Source organism: Diabrotica undecimpunctata, chromosome 8 (assembly GCF_040954645.1).
Source record: "Diabrotica undecimpunctata isolate CICGRU chromosome 8, icDiaUnde3, whole genome shotgun sequence".
In the NCBI taxonomy this organism is placed as follows: Eukaryota; Metazoa; Arthropoda; class Insecta; order Coleoptera; family Chrysomelidae; genus Diabrotica; species Diabrotica undecimpunctata.
In genome coordinates, this window is record NC_092810.1 from 2,245,672 (window position 1) to 2,258,869 (window position 13,198).

Consider the following 13,198-nt stretch of genomic DNA (forward strand, 5'->3'; position numbering starts at 1 on the left):
GATAGAGAAGAAGAAAGAGAAACAATATCAAAACCAGAACAAGATGAAGAAGAAGAATTGACCTATACAGAAGTGAAAGAGAAAATATGTAAAACGGGAAAACCGCTGGAAAAGACGAAATATGTGCACACCTTATAAAATACGGTGGGGAGGCACTTTACAGATAGATTTATGAGCTAATACAGAACATATGGAGCAAAGAAATAATGCCCGAAGAATGGAAGAAGGGAATTATAGTGACACTCCCAAAACAAGGAGACTATAGAATATGCAACAACTACCGAGCAAATAACTTACTGAATATAACATATAAAGTCTATGTTCCCACTGCAGAAAAAGAGAGGAAGAAGCAATTGAGTTCTATCAGAAAATCAACAGTATCATACAGAAAATTCCTCGACAGGAAGCTCTCACTATTACGGGCGATTTTAATGCCAAGATTGGAGCTGGATATAAGACACAGTACATTGGAGCACATGGACTTGGAGTCAGAAACGAGAGAGGAGATCTCCTAGAAAAATTCGCAGAAGACTTAGAACTAGTTATCACGATCAGTAGCACATTCTTAAAATTACCACCTCGCAAGCTGTATACGTGGAAATCCCCTCAAGACAGACCCGGGAGAATTATTAGGAATCAAATAGACTACATTTTAGTAAATAAAAGATTCCGAAACAGCTTTACATCTGTCAAGACTTATCCTGGAGCAGACTTTGAGACAGACCACGTTTCACTGGTGGGAGTAACAGGGATACGTTTTTCTTGTCTTTTTGTGTAACTTCTTCTCCAAATATGTGTGCCCGTCCGGCAAGTCAGCGACTAAGTTTTCTGTGTGCCGGAGGATCGGTTGTGTGTTTGGTAAACGGTGTTTGTTTACCTCGCCAGCCGATAATTAGAAAGGTCTGACCACCACGCTCATGTGGTAGATAACAAATTCAGTGAGTATCAAAGAAATTTCCGTAAATGAAGATCAACTTGTTCTACTGGAAGAGGCCTTGGTAAAATGCTACGAATATAATACTAATACCAGCTAATATAATACTAGCGCTACGAACATAATACTTTTACAAAGCACTACTAAAAATTACGAGAATTCAGATTGAGATCACTGAAAGTTCAGACAAACCCTGCTGAACTCCCTTTTTGATTACAGTTCTGTCAGACACAGCGGCTTCTATTTGAATATTTACTTTTTGTTGCCAATACAGATTTAAGGATTATTCTAATATCTTTTTTGTTAATTTCATTGTTATTTAAATATCTATTAAGATGTTATGGCTAATACGATCTTTTTGCTGGTTTTGGCACTTTTGAGCTATATTGAGACATGCGAGAGAAACTAGAGCAGATAAATCAGAAACAAAAAGAATCTAAGTATGTGAGAAATGAGGGAGTCTTAAGACCAATTGAGACAGACTACCAAATAACCAAATAATATATATGTAAAATTTAGAGTTCTGTACGATGGGAAAGACAGAAGAGACAATGGAACCAGCATCTTAAACAAACGAAAAGTCAGAGACTAGTCTGGATACCAAGTGGTTTAAGAAACAGACACATACCACCAGAAAAATTCTCTAAAAAATGGCTGGCAGTTGACGTCACAAATATATACAACTATAGCCTTAAGATCGGAGTAGAACAATCTTACACTATAACGCATACTATAATATAAAGTTGGTTTTGTCAACTAAATCAATGTATAAGGAAGTTTAAACTCCGGTAAATTGTATATATCAAAGAGTTTAATCGTATTTTTTAACTTTTTAGGGTCCTCAACGTGTTTTTACCAACAATATAGTAGTCAGATTCAACCCCCACTTCGAAATTGATGGTGACGAAGTTATAACCATCGTGTGTAGGTACCCTCCACCTATAGTACCACCCCCAGCACCTCTACCACGTATCGTGTAAGTACAATTCATATTTTTAATACAATTCCATTAACCAATGAATATTGCGCAAATTAAGCTCACCAATTTCTGGTGCAGACTTTACCTGATCCTATATGGGCCAAACAAATCGTAGAATTCAAAATAGAATTTATGAACATTCCGTTTTTGTTTGCAATTCCCATTCAATTTCAGCTCTAGGAACACCATTTTCATACAACTCACAAAATTGATTTTGAACCAAAACCATAGCCCCCATCCGCTTCTGTAAACCAAGAATTATCCGAGAAGCAATAGAAACTGAAAAAGGGCTAAATTGTCTCAATAAAAGAGGTGACGGCATACGGTTACCTTCGACATGGAGATCTCTCATAAATAAAATTATGAGGATTTGACGATTTATGTGATTTCAATAAATTTTAATTGTTAGTTTTTGTGAGCTTTGTCCATAAAATTTTTCAGTGACAGTAACTATTATTTCTATTCTATTCTATTCTATCAATAAGGAAACTGAAATAAACTGATAAGCTAGTAAAAAACGATTAATTCTATTTTTTTTTGTAGACCTGAAGCTCCTGCATCGCCCATAGTAGCTGCACCGTTGAAAGGTTTCCAAATCTTGCTGATTATCTGCGGTATCCTCTTCTTATCTTTACTTTTACTAGGATTAGGATGCTCGTACTACTGTCTAAGAAGAAGACCGTTAACGGTCATCCGACAACCGTTTTCTACTCTGGGAAGTGGATCGGAAATTACCAAAATATCCAGAAGTTCTTTAGGTAAGTACTTGGATTCAAAAAAACTGTTTCACAATGGTGTTTTCAAACAAAAGAGTTTTCTGATTAGGCTGACTTTTGTTATATACATATTTATACATAAAAACTGCCTAAAGATATAAGTTAAAGCATTTAAAAGTGTCTAATATTACTTAAAAAGTAATATTAGAAATTTTTACAAACTTTTTAAATTTTCACAACAACGTGATGTTGTCGAGCCTTCGATAATTTTTTCTTCCTCTAACATCTTTAAATGTTTGTTATAGGAAGCCTTCCCATAATGGAAGGTGTAAAAATTCCTCGAGCCAATGTCTTACCATATACAGCAGCAGCAAGCAGTGCGGGAAGCGAAGGTCCTCTCATGAGTGACAATCTACCCTCAGACTACCCATCAGAGTCCCACTCGGAAATAGACGTAGACACCGGATCACTGCCAGTATCGTCTGCGGGAAGCTACGATAACCAAGCCTACATACAAGATAACAGTAGCGTGTACAGCGAAGGGTACGGCCATACCGTTGAGCAGCACGTCCAGAACGCAGTCGCTACCGCTGCTATGGTACCGCGGTTGCCGCTGGCTGTAAAGGAGCAGCCCAAGTTCGATGTCCAGGTCAAGGTCAAAAAGAGTCCTCCTCCACCGCCTAGTATATCGCTGTCTGATACTGAGAGTACTAGGACTGATAGGAATTTGTCGACTATTCTAGAGCAGCAAGAAAGTATAAGGTATGCATGGTACATTATTATATTTTAAAGTGTTACTGCAAATGTGAAGACGTATTTTACACAACTTTATTCCTCAAATCGTGAAATATTTGGTAAAAGTGAATTGATATATAAGTAAATTTGTACATCTGCTCATTGGTCGCATGGTAATGATAATATTATGAACTAGAGACAATTGATAATAAAAAGAGTAATATAGGACAAGGAAACAACTATATGATTAGACAATGATTACAATCATTCAGCCCTTTTTGTCCACTCTTGGACATAATCTTCTCAATTTGTCTTGGGACTGAGCTTACTTTTCAATGTCATTAATCTTCTGCTGTGTTTATCAGTTCTTCGTCTACATTTATCATGATTAGGATAGGTCAAGATAATGAAAAGTTTACTACGATAGAAAACATGGAAAAGGAAAAAAAGATCAAAACTAAATATGCACTTTGTTAGTAAATTAAACAAATTTTGTTTTTTAAAAAAAAAAAAAAAAAAAAAAATGCACTTTGTTGCATAGATAAGATGATAGCCAGTAAGAAATGTGGAGAAACTTAAAGAGGAAAGATCTACATCTGTCACTCATCACAACTATATACTTATTCTTTGCTTAGATTATTGTCTTGATATATAGATCTACAATGTTTCTTCCATAAGACGATGACATCTTCAGAAAACATTTTTTTTCATTTATTAAAATCAAATCAAAAGTTTATCAACCTACTCTGACGATAGAAACATAACATAACCTCGATTTACAAAAAAAAACATAAATAACAATCATATAATAATAAAGAACATAACTTTTTCTAACCATATTCACATTAAAATCAAAACCATACCTAACAATATTAATTAGACATATGTAAATATATAAATTCTTTCCAGATCATTGGATTCACCTCTGGTACATGAGAGAAATCAATTCACTTACGTACCAGAGCTTCATCCCCCACCAAAACACATTCAACCCGCCCCCACTTATAACAAAATCCTTCGAAGGCAAATGGAGATGCAAGAGGAACGGTTAGTAAACATTAAATGGAGATAAGGAATGTTTTGCTATGCTTGATTTTGATTTTGGGAATGTGTAAAGGTGCCAGAAAGCTTCTGCATGCGCTACTCTTTTTTTTTTGTTTCTTTTCAATGTGTTTTATTTAACAATTTATTTTCTCATATGTTAATATGCGTGTCATTAATATAAGGCAATTTTTGGACAGAAGATATCAAAAGGAGATGGCAAAAAATTAAATGTATTTAAGAGGATGAAATTCCACAAGAATTGCATGTACTTAGCAAAAAATCTGCTGCTCAGTTTATCTTGTTGAGGATATCGATTTGCAAATCATGACGAAAAGGAAAAACAAGATACGATTACTCATAATACCTTAAAAATGCTTTCCACTTAACTTGAGCTTGTTTTAATATTTTAATTTTATAGATATGTTGCTCCAACTCCTCCACCACCTCCACCAATAATACCAAAACGAGAACGACTGACAGAGGACGTACCGGATACCTTCGAACCACCAATAGCTATAGTACACAAACCAGAGATAACCTCTCACATGGTTGACGATGTTTTCTTAAAGACCATCACCGAAAAGAAGACAATAGAGGACATAGAACGCCATCGGCGATTGGTTACCGAGTACCACACCAGAGCCAAACCGGTGGATGACCAGAAATGGAACGTTACCATTAGGTAATGACTACTAGAATTTTATAAATTTGCTGGGAGTATTAATGTATTTATTTTTCTTATAGAAACTACCCAGTTGATATGGCAGAACCTCCAGAATGGGAAAACTTCTCTGACATATCTTCAGCTTCAGGCTTGACTCTCACTCCAAAACCAGAGAGAGCTACCATGAGTTTACCGCCACAAAACCTGATCGTAGATGACAAATTACCACTTAACGCACCAGAAATTGTCGCTAATTTGGGAGCACCATCCCCTCCAAGGTAAAAAATCTTTATAATTTTCTTTCTAACATACATTGTTATCTTGTTGTGTTCTCTGTAGATATACAACTACATCGGAAGTGCACACAAGAGAAGAGAATTACTTATCGATGTTCAACATACCACCAGAAAATCCCGAAGTTCCAAATTGGAACGTCCTCATCCGAGTCTTCCAACCAACCGAACAAGAGGAAGGTCCAGTTATCGATAGTGCAGAAACGTTTAATTCACAATTGACGACAGCAGATAAAATGAAATGGCGACAGATCATCACCACAGAATCAACTTTAAGAACCTTGTTGACGGAATGTGTGATAAGAGAGGATTACGAAAGAGTTAGGAGTGATACGAGATACACTAATCTTTTCGAGCAGCCTAAATGGGATGTTATTATCAGGATTCTTGCGCCACCTGATAGGCAACCAAAAAGCAGAAAATGGGACAACAGGTAATACTGTCTTTCCTAGGCTTATTCGGCTTTCTGATACCTTCTCACTCATCTCATTTTAATCATTTCTTTCTCATTGATTCATCATATCCTATTTTTTCCTATTTTCTATGAAATTGGTGTTTTTCTTTCTTTATATGATTTAACAAAACGTGTTTTCTTAGGAGTCGCCGCAGCAGCTTGCCAACACTATATGAATACGACTCCGATGGCGAGAGCTCCGTTCGCACTCTCACCCGAGAGCCTCTAGTCCTGCCACAACGATCGAGGAAAAACTCCAACTCCAGATCAAGCTATAGAAGCGAAGCCGATTTGAGATCTATGTCGGAGATGACGGTGGACTTCGGAAGGCAGGATAACTTTTCCGAAACGTCCAGCTACTATCCCGACAAGAGATACTACGAAGATTCCGAACATGGGCATCCTTCGCTGGCTAGATCGCTGAGCCAACCGAGTCTAGCCAGATCTGCTAGCGAATTTACGGAGAGATGGGTGGCGCCGTCTAGGTACGATACAGCGAGCGAGTTTACTTCACCAGAAGGTAAAATTAGATCACAACCATCAAAATACATTGGTCTAATAAATTTATCTTTGTAGGAACTCCTAAATCCCAACGCAGCTCCCGATTCCAGCCTCCGCGAGGCACAGGCGAGCAGCGCGCAGTCTGGCAGACGAGCCAAGCGAGTACCACGACCGGACCTCGCGGTACCAGTCAAGTAGTAACTCAAGAATTCAGAAGCCAAGCGTCTTCTAGTTACGTCGGGCGTAGTCAGCCGCCGAAAGGCTGGTTCGGTGATAACGATAGCGAAGCTAGCTACAAATAAATCGAATATCTACAAAGGCAGCTTGTGAATGCCTGTAGGTCTATTTAAAAAGCAGTTACACTGCCTAAAGTACTCAGATATTCCTAATTATGTGCTAATATTAAAAGAAAAGCTGCCCTTTTATACTAAGAAAGAATTTTCTTGTTATTTTGTATATTACCTCTAAATTTTAAACGCATATTATTATTTTAATACAATCTGTAGGTTTGCATTATGTAAAAAAACAATATTCAGTCCAAAAATTTGGACTAAATAATAAAGAGACTGTTCAGAGACGAAATTTTCAACTATCCGAGGTTGCCAAATTAGACCTTCTCCTCAAATATTTGCTCAACAGATTAATATTGTTTATACTTACATAATGCAAATGTTTTATCCGTGAAAACAAATTCTCAATTCAAATAATATTAGTAACAAGCTGTGATAACAATGTAAGGTGTGTTTTTGGTTCGATTTTTTATTCGAAGGGGCCTACCTGGTTTTCCACTTTTTCAAGCACAAATAACGTCCTCTAAGTTGAAGAACTGTAGAACTGGGTATTGGGCAATGTGTCTCATTAAGTTTTGTAAAATGCTTACCATATAATAAGTAGGAAGGTGTTTCACTAAATTATCTTTACACAATTGAGAACGGATTGATTGATCAAATAGAATAATAAACAGCGCATTTGACCACAAACTAGTTGGTAAACAATTTTTTAATTATTAAAAGCCTGGGATAAAAAAATGTTTCTCGGCTAGCTCAGCCGATAGACATGATAGCATGAAACTTTTAAAATTAGAGTCATGGGTTTGTGCCCCACGTTGGGCGCCAATTCGTAATTAACGAAGCGTTGTTTATTGGTTATTGTTTATTGGTTACCCAATACCATCCGACGTTGATTTCAGCCTACAAATGGGTTTTGTTGATTATAAAATAAATATTTTCCCAAAATATACTTTTTTACTTCAAATCTATGGGTTTATATGTTTTTAAAATAAAAAAAGATTGTAGAAAAGCATAACTTTAGACAAAAACTTTAAATACATAGCTGAAATAAAACAATTTGGTACTGGAAATAGATGAAGGTTTTAAAACGATATAAATAGGAATCAGAAGGAACTTAGATATAAAAAAATCAATAGATGAATAATTGAATCATTAAAACGATCTCCAAACTTTTGGTTATACTTGGATTCTGAGAAGCTTATAACCGAAACAAATGTGTTCATGATGACCAAATGTATCTAATACATTAAAGTGAAATATCTTCTTGAAAAATTGCTTAAAACTCGAGACACACTGTCCCTATTTTAACGTATATTTTAATAAACCACAAAAATATCTTTCACATTTTTATAACTGTGAAATTCGTTTTTGTCCAATCTAATGTGCTCAATTTTCTAATCGGTGATGGTTGGGGCCTATTTTTCCGCGTTTACTAAACCTTTCGCTATTTTTTTATACCTGAGTTACTGGAAAACTACACCAGCAATGTAAGATACTCCGTAATGGTGCTAATTAATTTTAAATTTTATGTAAACAACATATGTAAGCTTTTATAAAAAGACAATAAATATTTTATAATATCTGTTTTTATTTTCTCCTATTGTTCTAGAGAATTGCAAAATACCACCTAAATCTAATAGGTCATCAGAGAGATATTAATATATAAGAGAGTTAACAAGAACCAGAATGTATCAACCTCTGTACAAAATTATATATAAAAGAAATAATGAGAATAGTTGGACTGTCAACAATAGTTGGTTCCGAATGGAACCTCTAAAAGAAAACTGAACCCAAAATCAAGAAATAAAAATTTTTTAAAAGCTTCTATCTAAACGCCAGCAGAATAAGTGTGTAGCTCAACATGGAAGTACTGTATCGATAGCTTGGTGAAGATAGTAAGGTGAAGAAACAAAAATATTTTAAAAGCTTCTGCCAACAGAATAAGTGTCTAGCTCCACATGAAAATTCTGTATCGATAGCTTGGTGAAGATCAAGGTGAAAAAAAAAATCTTTCAAAAGTTTCTATCTTAATGCCAACAGAATAAGTCTGTAGCTAGACATGAAAGTACTGTATCGATAGCTTCCTTTTTAGGCTTATTGAGATAAACAAACTATGCTTCTCGACCATTTGTTTTCTGGCTGTGTAATGATATCAGCCGTACATGTTTCAAGTAATGTTGAAGAAAGCTCTGAAGCTTAAGATAGGTCGTCGTTCAATTTTCTAACGCCATTCTTAGAATCATTCTAATATACTTGCAAAAGTCTGTTGATTAGACGTTTTTTTATTGATTGACAAGTTGTAAAACAAGGCGATTGATCAAATTTAGCCTTAAGGGATGTTATAAGGAACAAAACTTACTTACCAAGTAGGTGCAGCTGCTCCCTTCTCTGAATCCTGTTCGATTAGTACTGCTACGTCATCTAGTGTTATTTATAAATCGGCCATGTCAACGTAGGCTCTTAGTTATAGACTAATATGCAACCCCTTGTGCATCGATTCGCCTCAAAACCTCTATCATTGGTCAGTTTACCTGGAAATACCCACATCGACGCGTACGAACGTATAAAAATGTGGAACATTTTTAGGTCAGAGAAGTCAGTTTTGCGCGGACTCTCATATAGAGTTTATTACATTCTGGAAGCCCTCTGCTGGGGCTCTACTCCCCTTTTTCACGCCTAGATTCTTGTCTGGTGAAAGTTTTTACTTTAAAAATGTCTTCTTCTTCTTCTTCCTTCGTAATGTAGGCTTTAAAGCTTGTTTCTTCTTCAATATTAGCCTTCTAAATTTTTTAAATTATCGCACCATCTTTTTCTTGGTCTTCCAATACTTCTTCGTCCATTTGGTGACTTATCTCGTAGTATTCATGCCTTTCTATCCTCTGCCATTCTACTAATTTGTTCGTTCCACTCCTGTTTCCGTTTGTCTCCAACATACTTTTCCCTGATATTCGTCGAAGTATTTTTATCTCTGTTGTTTTTAGTAGTCGTCTCGCTTTAGATCTGTCAGGTCTTGTCTCAGCCGTTTTTGTTAACATAGGTCTAATTGCTGCTTTATAGATTCTTGTTTTTGTGTCTTGTCTTAGGTGATTGTTCTTCCAGATTGTGTCATTAAGAGATCCCGCCGCTTTACTTGTTTTAAGCTTTGTTTTCGTACTTCTTCTTCAATATCTTCGTAACTAGATATATCTATTCCCAGATATCTAAACCTTGCTTCCTGCTTTATTATTTTCCCATCAATTTCGATTTTACATCAAAGTGGTAATTTAGATCTTGTCCTACATTTGTTTTTTTCTGCTGATATTATCATATTGTAATTCTTAGCTGTTGTATTGAAGATGTGTGGTAATCTTTGGAGCTCGTCTTCTATCTCGGCGATTAATGCGGCTTCGTCTGTATAACATAATATTTGGATGTCTTTGTTCCCAATTCTGTAACCATGACCTTTACGTACAGCTTGTATTAATTCGTCCATTATTATATTAAAGACAAGTGGACTTAACGAGTCACCCTGTCTGACTCCGCTTGATACTGGTATACACTGTGTTAGTTTTTCATTTATCTTTGCCTGTATTGGATTATGGAAGTAGATGTTTTCGGTGGCTTTCAAAAAGTGTTTTATTTAATTCTCAATGTAAGAAATAATGGAAATCTACCGAAGATGGAATCAACGTAGAGGATCCTTTATCACAGATGGTTGAAGCACTATGCAGAGCTCCCAGAGAATAGACAGGAGATCGTTGCATTCCTTGACCCTTCTGTGTTGATAATCAACTAATTTATAATAACAGTTAAGAAGGACAATTGACAGGTAGAGGGCTGTAACAGTTTTTGGTTGTGCAGTACTGAAATGTTTTCGAGCAAAATTTACTAGCAAAAAGATAATAAATGTATTATGGTCCATTTTATAGCATTGAAATACACTTCCAGCAGTTTTTTTATAAAGTTTGTCATCTCCTTTCAATTGAATAGGTTCTTTCAAGTTTGAAACGGTTATTCGATCTTTTGACTGCAATTAATCTGAACAACCAAGTCTAGGTTTTGCTAAATCAGTTCTATAAGATTCTTAACTATATCCCCCTGATTGATTTTTGTGAATCTAGTTTTGAAACGCCACCACACTTTACTTTTAATTGTCTGAAAGAGCTACAATTTCTTATATAACATCACCAAATTGGTTCGGATTAGATAGTACTCATTATTAACAGTTATTGACAGTTATCAACAGCTATTAAAAGTTATTAACAGTTATTAACAATTATTAACGGTTATTAACGGTTATTAACAGTTATTAACGGTTATTAACGGTTATTAACAGCTATTAATAGTTATTAATAGTTATTAAAATCATTTGCAGATATTTATTAATCATTAAAAGTTATTAATATGTAGTGTATTATAACAGTTTTTAAAATGCGTACCTATATTTAACAAAATAGTGTATTTATGCAGCTGGTAAAATCTTCATAAATAAATTGTATTTGCGTTTACCTTTCTAGTCAAACTTTTTGGTATATTTGTGATGAGTTAGGAAAGGTAAACCAACAAGAAAACAATTATTATTGTTAAAAGAGAGTAATGGTATTGTTATGGGTTTAACATAGACAATCAAGAACTTCTATAGTGGTCCAAAGCAAGAGTAATCCTTAAGTTTAATAAGCTACTTAAGGCCTGCATTGATTTAGGTGAATATCCAAATTATTTTGTCTGTGGTTATTGTTGTATATGTACGTGTAATTTAAAAAGTGGTGTTGAATGTATTTTATGTTCCTTTATTTTACTAATTAAAAACATGTGTGTGGTAACTTACATACCGTAACTCCGGTAGTAATGGAATGAGTACGTCATAGAATATGTCATAGAACTACTAAAATGTCAAGTATATGACAATTCTCCTTCTCGTAAGGAAATGCTAAACTTTTAGGGTTAATAAATTAAAAAGTCCAGCCTTACAGGCTTTTTTTATCACCCGTTGGGACCTTCGTAGTACGGGGGCGTCATCTTAGCTAGCTGCAGTATTTGTAGTATCTAGTATTTGTGGTAAGAAAGTTGAAGTATTATTTGAATCATGTATATTTGTATCTTGAACTGAACTAGAACAAAGTTCATCATCATCACCATTGGTGCTACAGTCCTATAAAAGAGCCTCGACCTTCCCAAGTCTATTACGCCAGTCAGTTTTATCCATTGCCGACTGCTGCCAGTTTGCTGCGCCTATTTTTCTACCATCCTAATCTACACCATTCCTCCTTCTGAGTTTTGGCCTACCCCTACTTCTACTTCTCACAGGTTGTGACATAAGGATTCTTCTAGGAGGGTTGTTCTGCTGTGATCTTGCCAGATGTCCTACCCATCTTAGTCTTCCTATTTTTATAAAGAATACTACGTCTTTACCACCAAATATATGTTTATATCTGTGATATATCTCGTAGTTGTACCTCCTTCTCCAAACACTATTTTCACAGATGCCACCGCATATTCTTCTCAGGATCCTTCGTTTAAATATAAGCAGGAGGTTTTCATTTGCCTTGGAAATAGTCCATGTTTCCGATCCATATGTCAACACTGGTTGTATAAGGGTTTTGTATATGGTTATTTTTGTTTTTTGGCTTAAGTTTCTGCTTTTCATATGTCTACTCAGTCCAAAAGGATTGCTAGGATTATTCTTCGCTTGATTTCTTCCGTCAAGACGTTCTCCTTGGTGTTCAGGGAGCCCACCACTTCAAAGGTAGAGTTATCAATCATGAATTGGTGGCCGATGATTCTGGCTCTATTATTGGGTGTTGATGCCATTATCTTAGTTTTCTCCTCATTTACTTGCAGGCCTAAAGTTAATTAAAACAAAGTTAAAGATTATTGCTTTCGACATATTTTTAAGAAATGTTTCAACTTGGGGTTTGGAATCTTGGTTTGGTTTTACTTGTTTGTCATTTGATGAGCAAATTAAAGTTAAAACAAATAATGCGCATAAAAAGAAAGACGTATTTATCAACAAAGGCGTTCATAAACTAAGAGCAAAGGCTTTTTATTCACTACTACGAGAGACAAAAGATGATTTAATTACCATAAACTTCGACTGTCAAAAAAATCAAGTACTGTCAAAGGGCTCGCATCAAACGCTTACTATAGCCGACAGTTGTATATTTATACAAGGATCGTCAAAAAATAAGCAAACCACAGAAAAATCTTTCATGTATGCATGGACCGAAAATGAGTTTCATAAAGGATCCAGTGAGGTAAGTTCCTCTTTATTTCGTCGATTTAATGAAACAAATTTTGAAGGCTATAAAACTTTGAGATTGGTCTCCGATGGATGCGGTGGTCAAAATAAAAATTGCAGTATAGTCGCCATATGCGCTAGATGGTTTTTGGGTTCCCCACAAAATTTACATTCTATTGAACTTATATACCCAGTTGCAGGTCACTCATTTCTTTCTAGAGATCGCGTGTTTGGCAGAATCGAACAACACTGTTGAAGAAAATATGAGTTATTAGCAGGCCAGAACAATACAATGAGGTATTCAGTCAATTTGTCAAAGTAATTCGTATGGGAAAAGATGTTGAAGTTACTAATTAGAAAGAAGAAGCCTA

The 13,198-nt window shown here is 35.4% G+C and overlaps 1 protein-coding gene across 2 annotated transcripts in view; it reads left to right on the top strand.

Annotated features, from left to right (window-relative positions):
• Nucleotides 1–8,190, top strand: part of pot (zona pellucida domain protein papillote) — a 72,240-nt gene extending 64,050 nt beyond the window's left edge. Inside the window, exons 4-12 of one of the 2 annotated variants that reach the window (XM_072542300.1) lie at nucleotides 1,771–1,910; nucleotides 2,457–2,671; nucleotides 2,935–3,391; nucleotides 4,274–4,411; nucleotides 4,827–5,090; nucleotides 5,153–5,350; nucleotides 5,412–5,798; nucleotides 5,963–6,339; nucleotides 6,396–8,190. In XM_072542300.1, coding sequence (XP_072398401.1) covers nucleotides 1,771–1,910; nucleotides 2,457–2,671; nucleotides 2,935–3,391; nucleotides 4,274–4,411; nucleotides 4,827–5,090; nucleotides 5,153–5,350; nucleotides 5,412–5,798; nucleotides 5,963–6,339; nucleotides 6,396–6,622 — 2,403 coding nt within the window. In that variant the 3' untranslated portion in view covers nucleotides 6,623–8,190. The remainder of the gene's footprint in view (nucleotides 1–1,770; nucleotides 1,911–2,456; nucleotides 2,672–2,934; nucleotides 3,392–4,273; nucleotides 4,412–4,826; nucleotides 5,091–5,152; nucleotides 5,351–5,411; nucleotides 5,799–5,962; nucleotides 6,340–6,395) is intronic. The other variant, XM_072542301.1, reaches the window with a different exon arrangement.
• The last annotated feature ends 5,008 nt before the right edge of the window (nucleotides 8,191–13,198 follow it).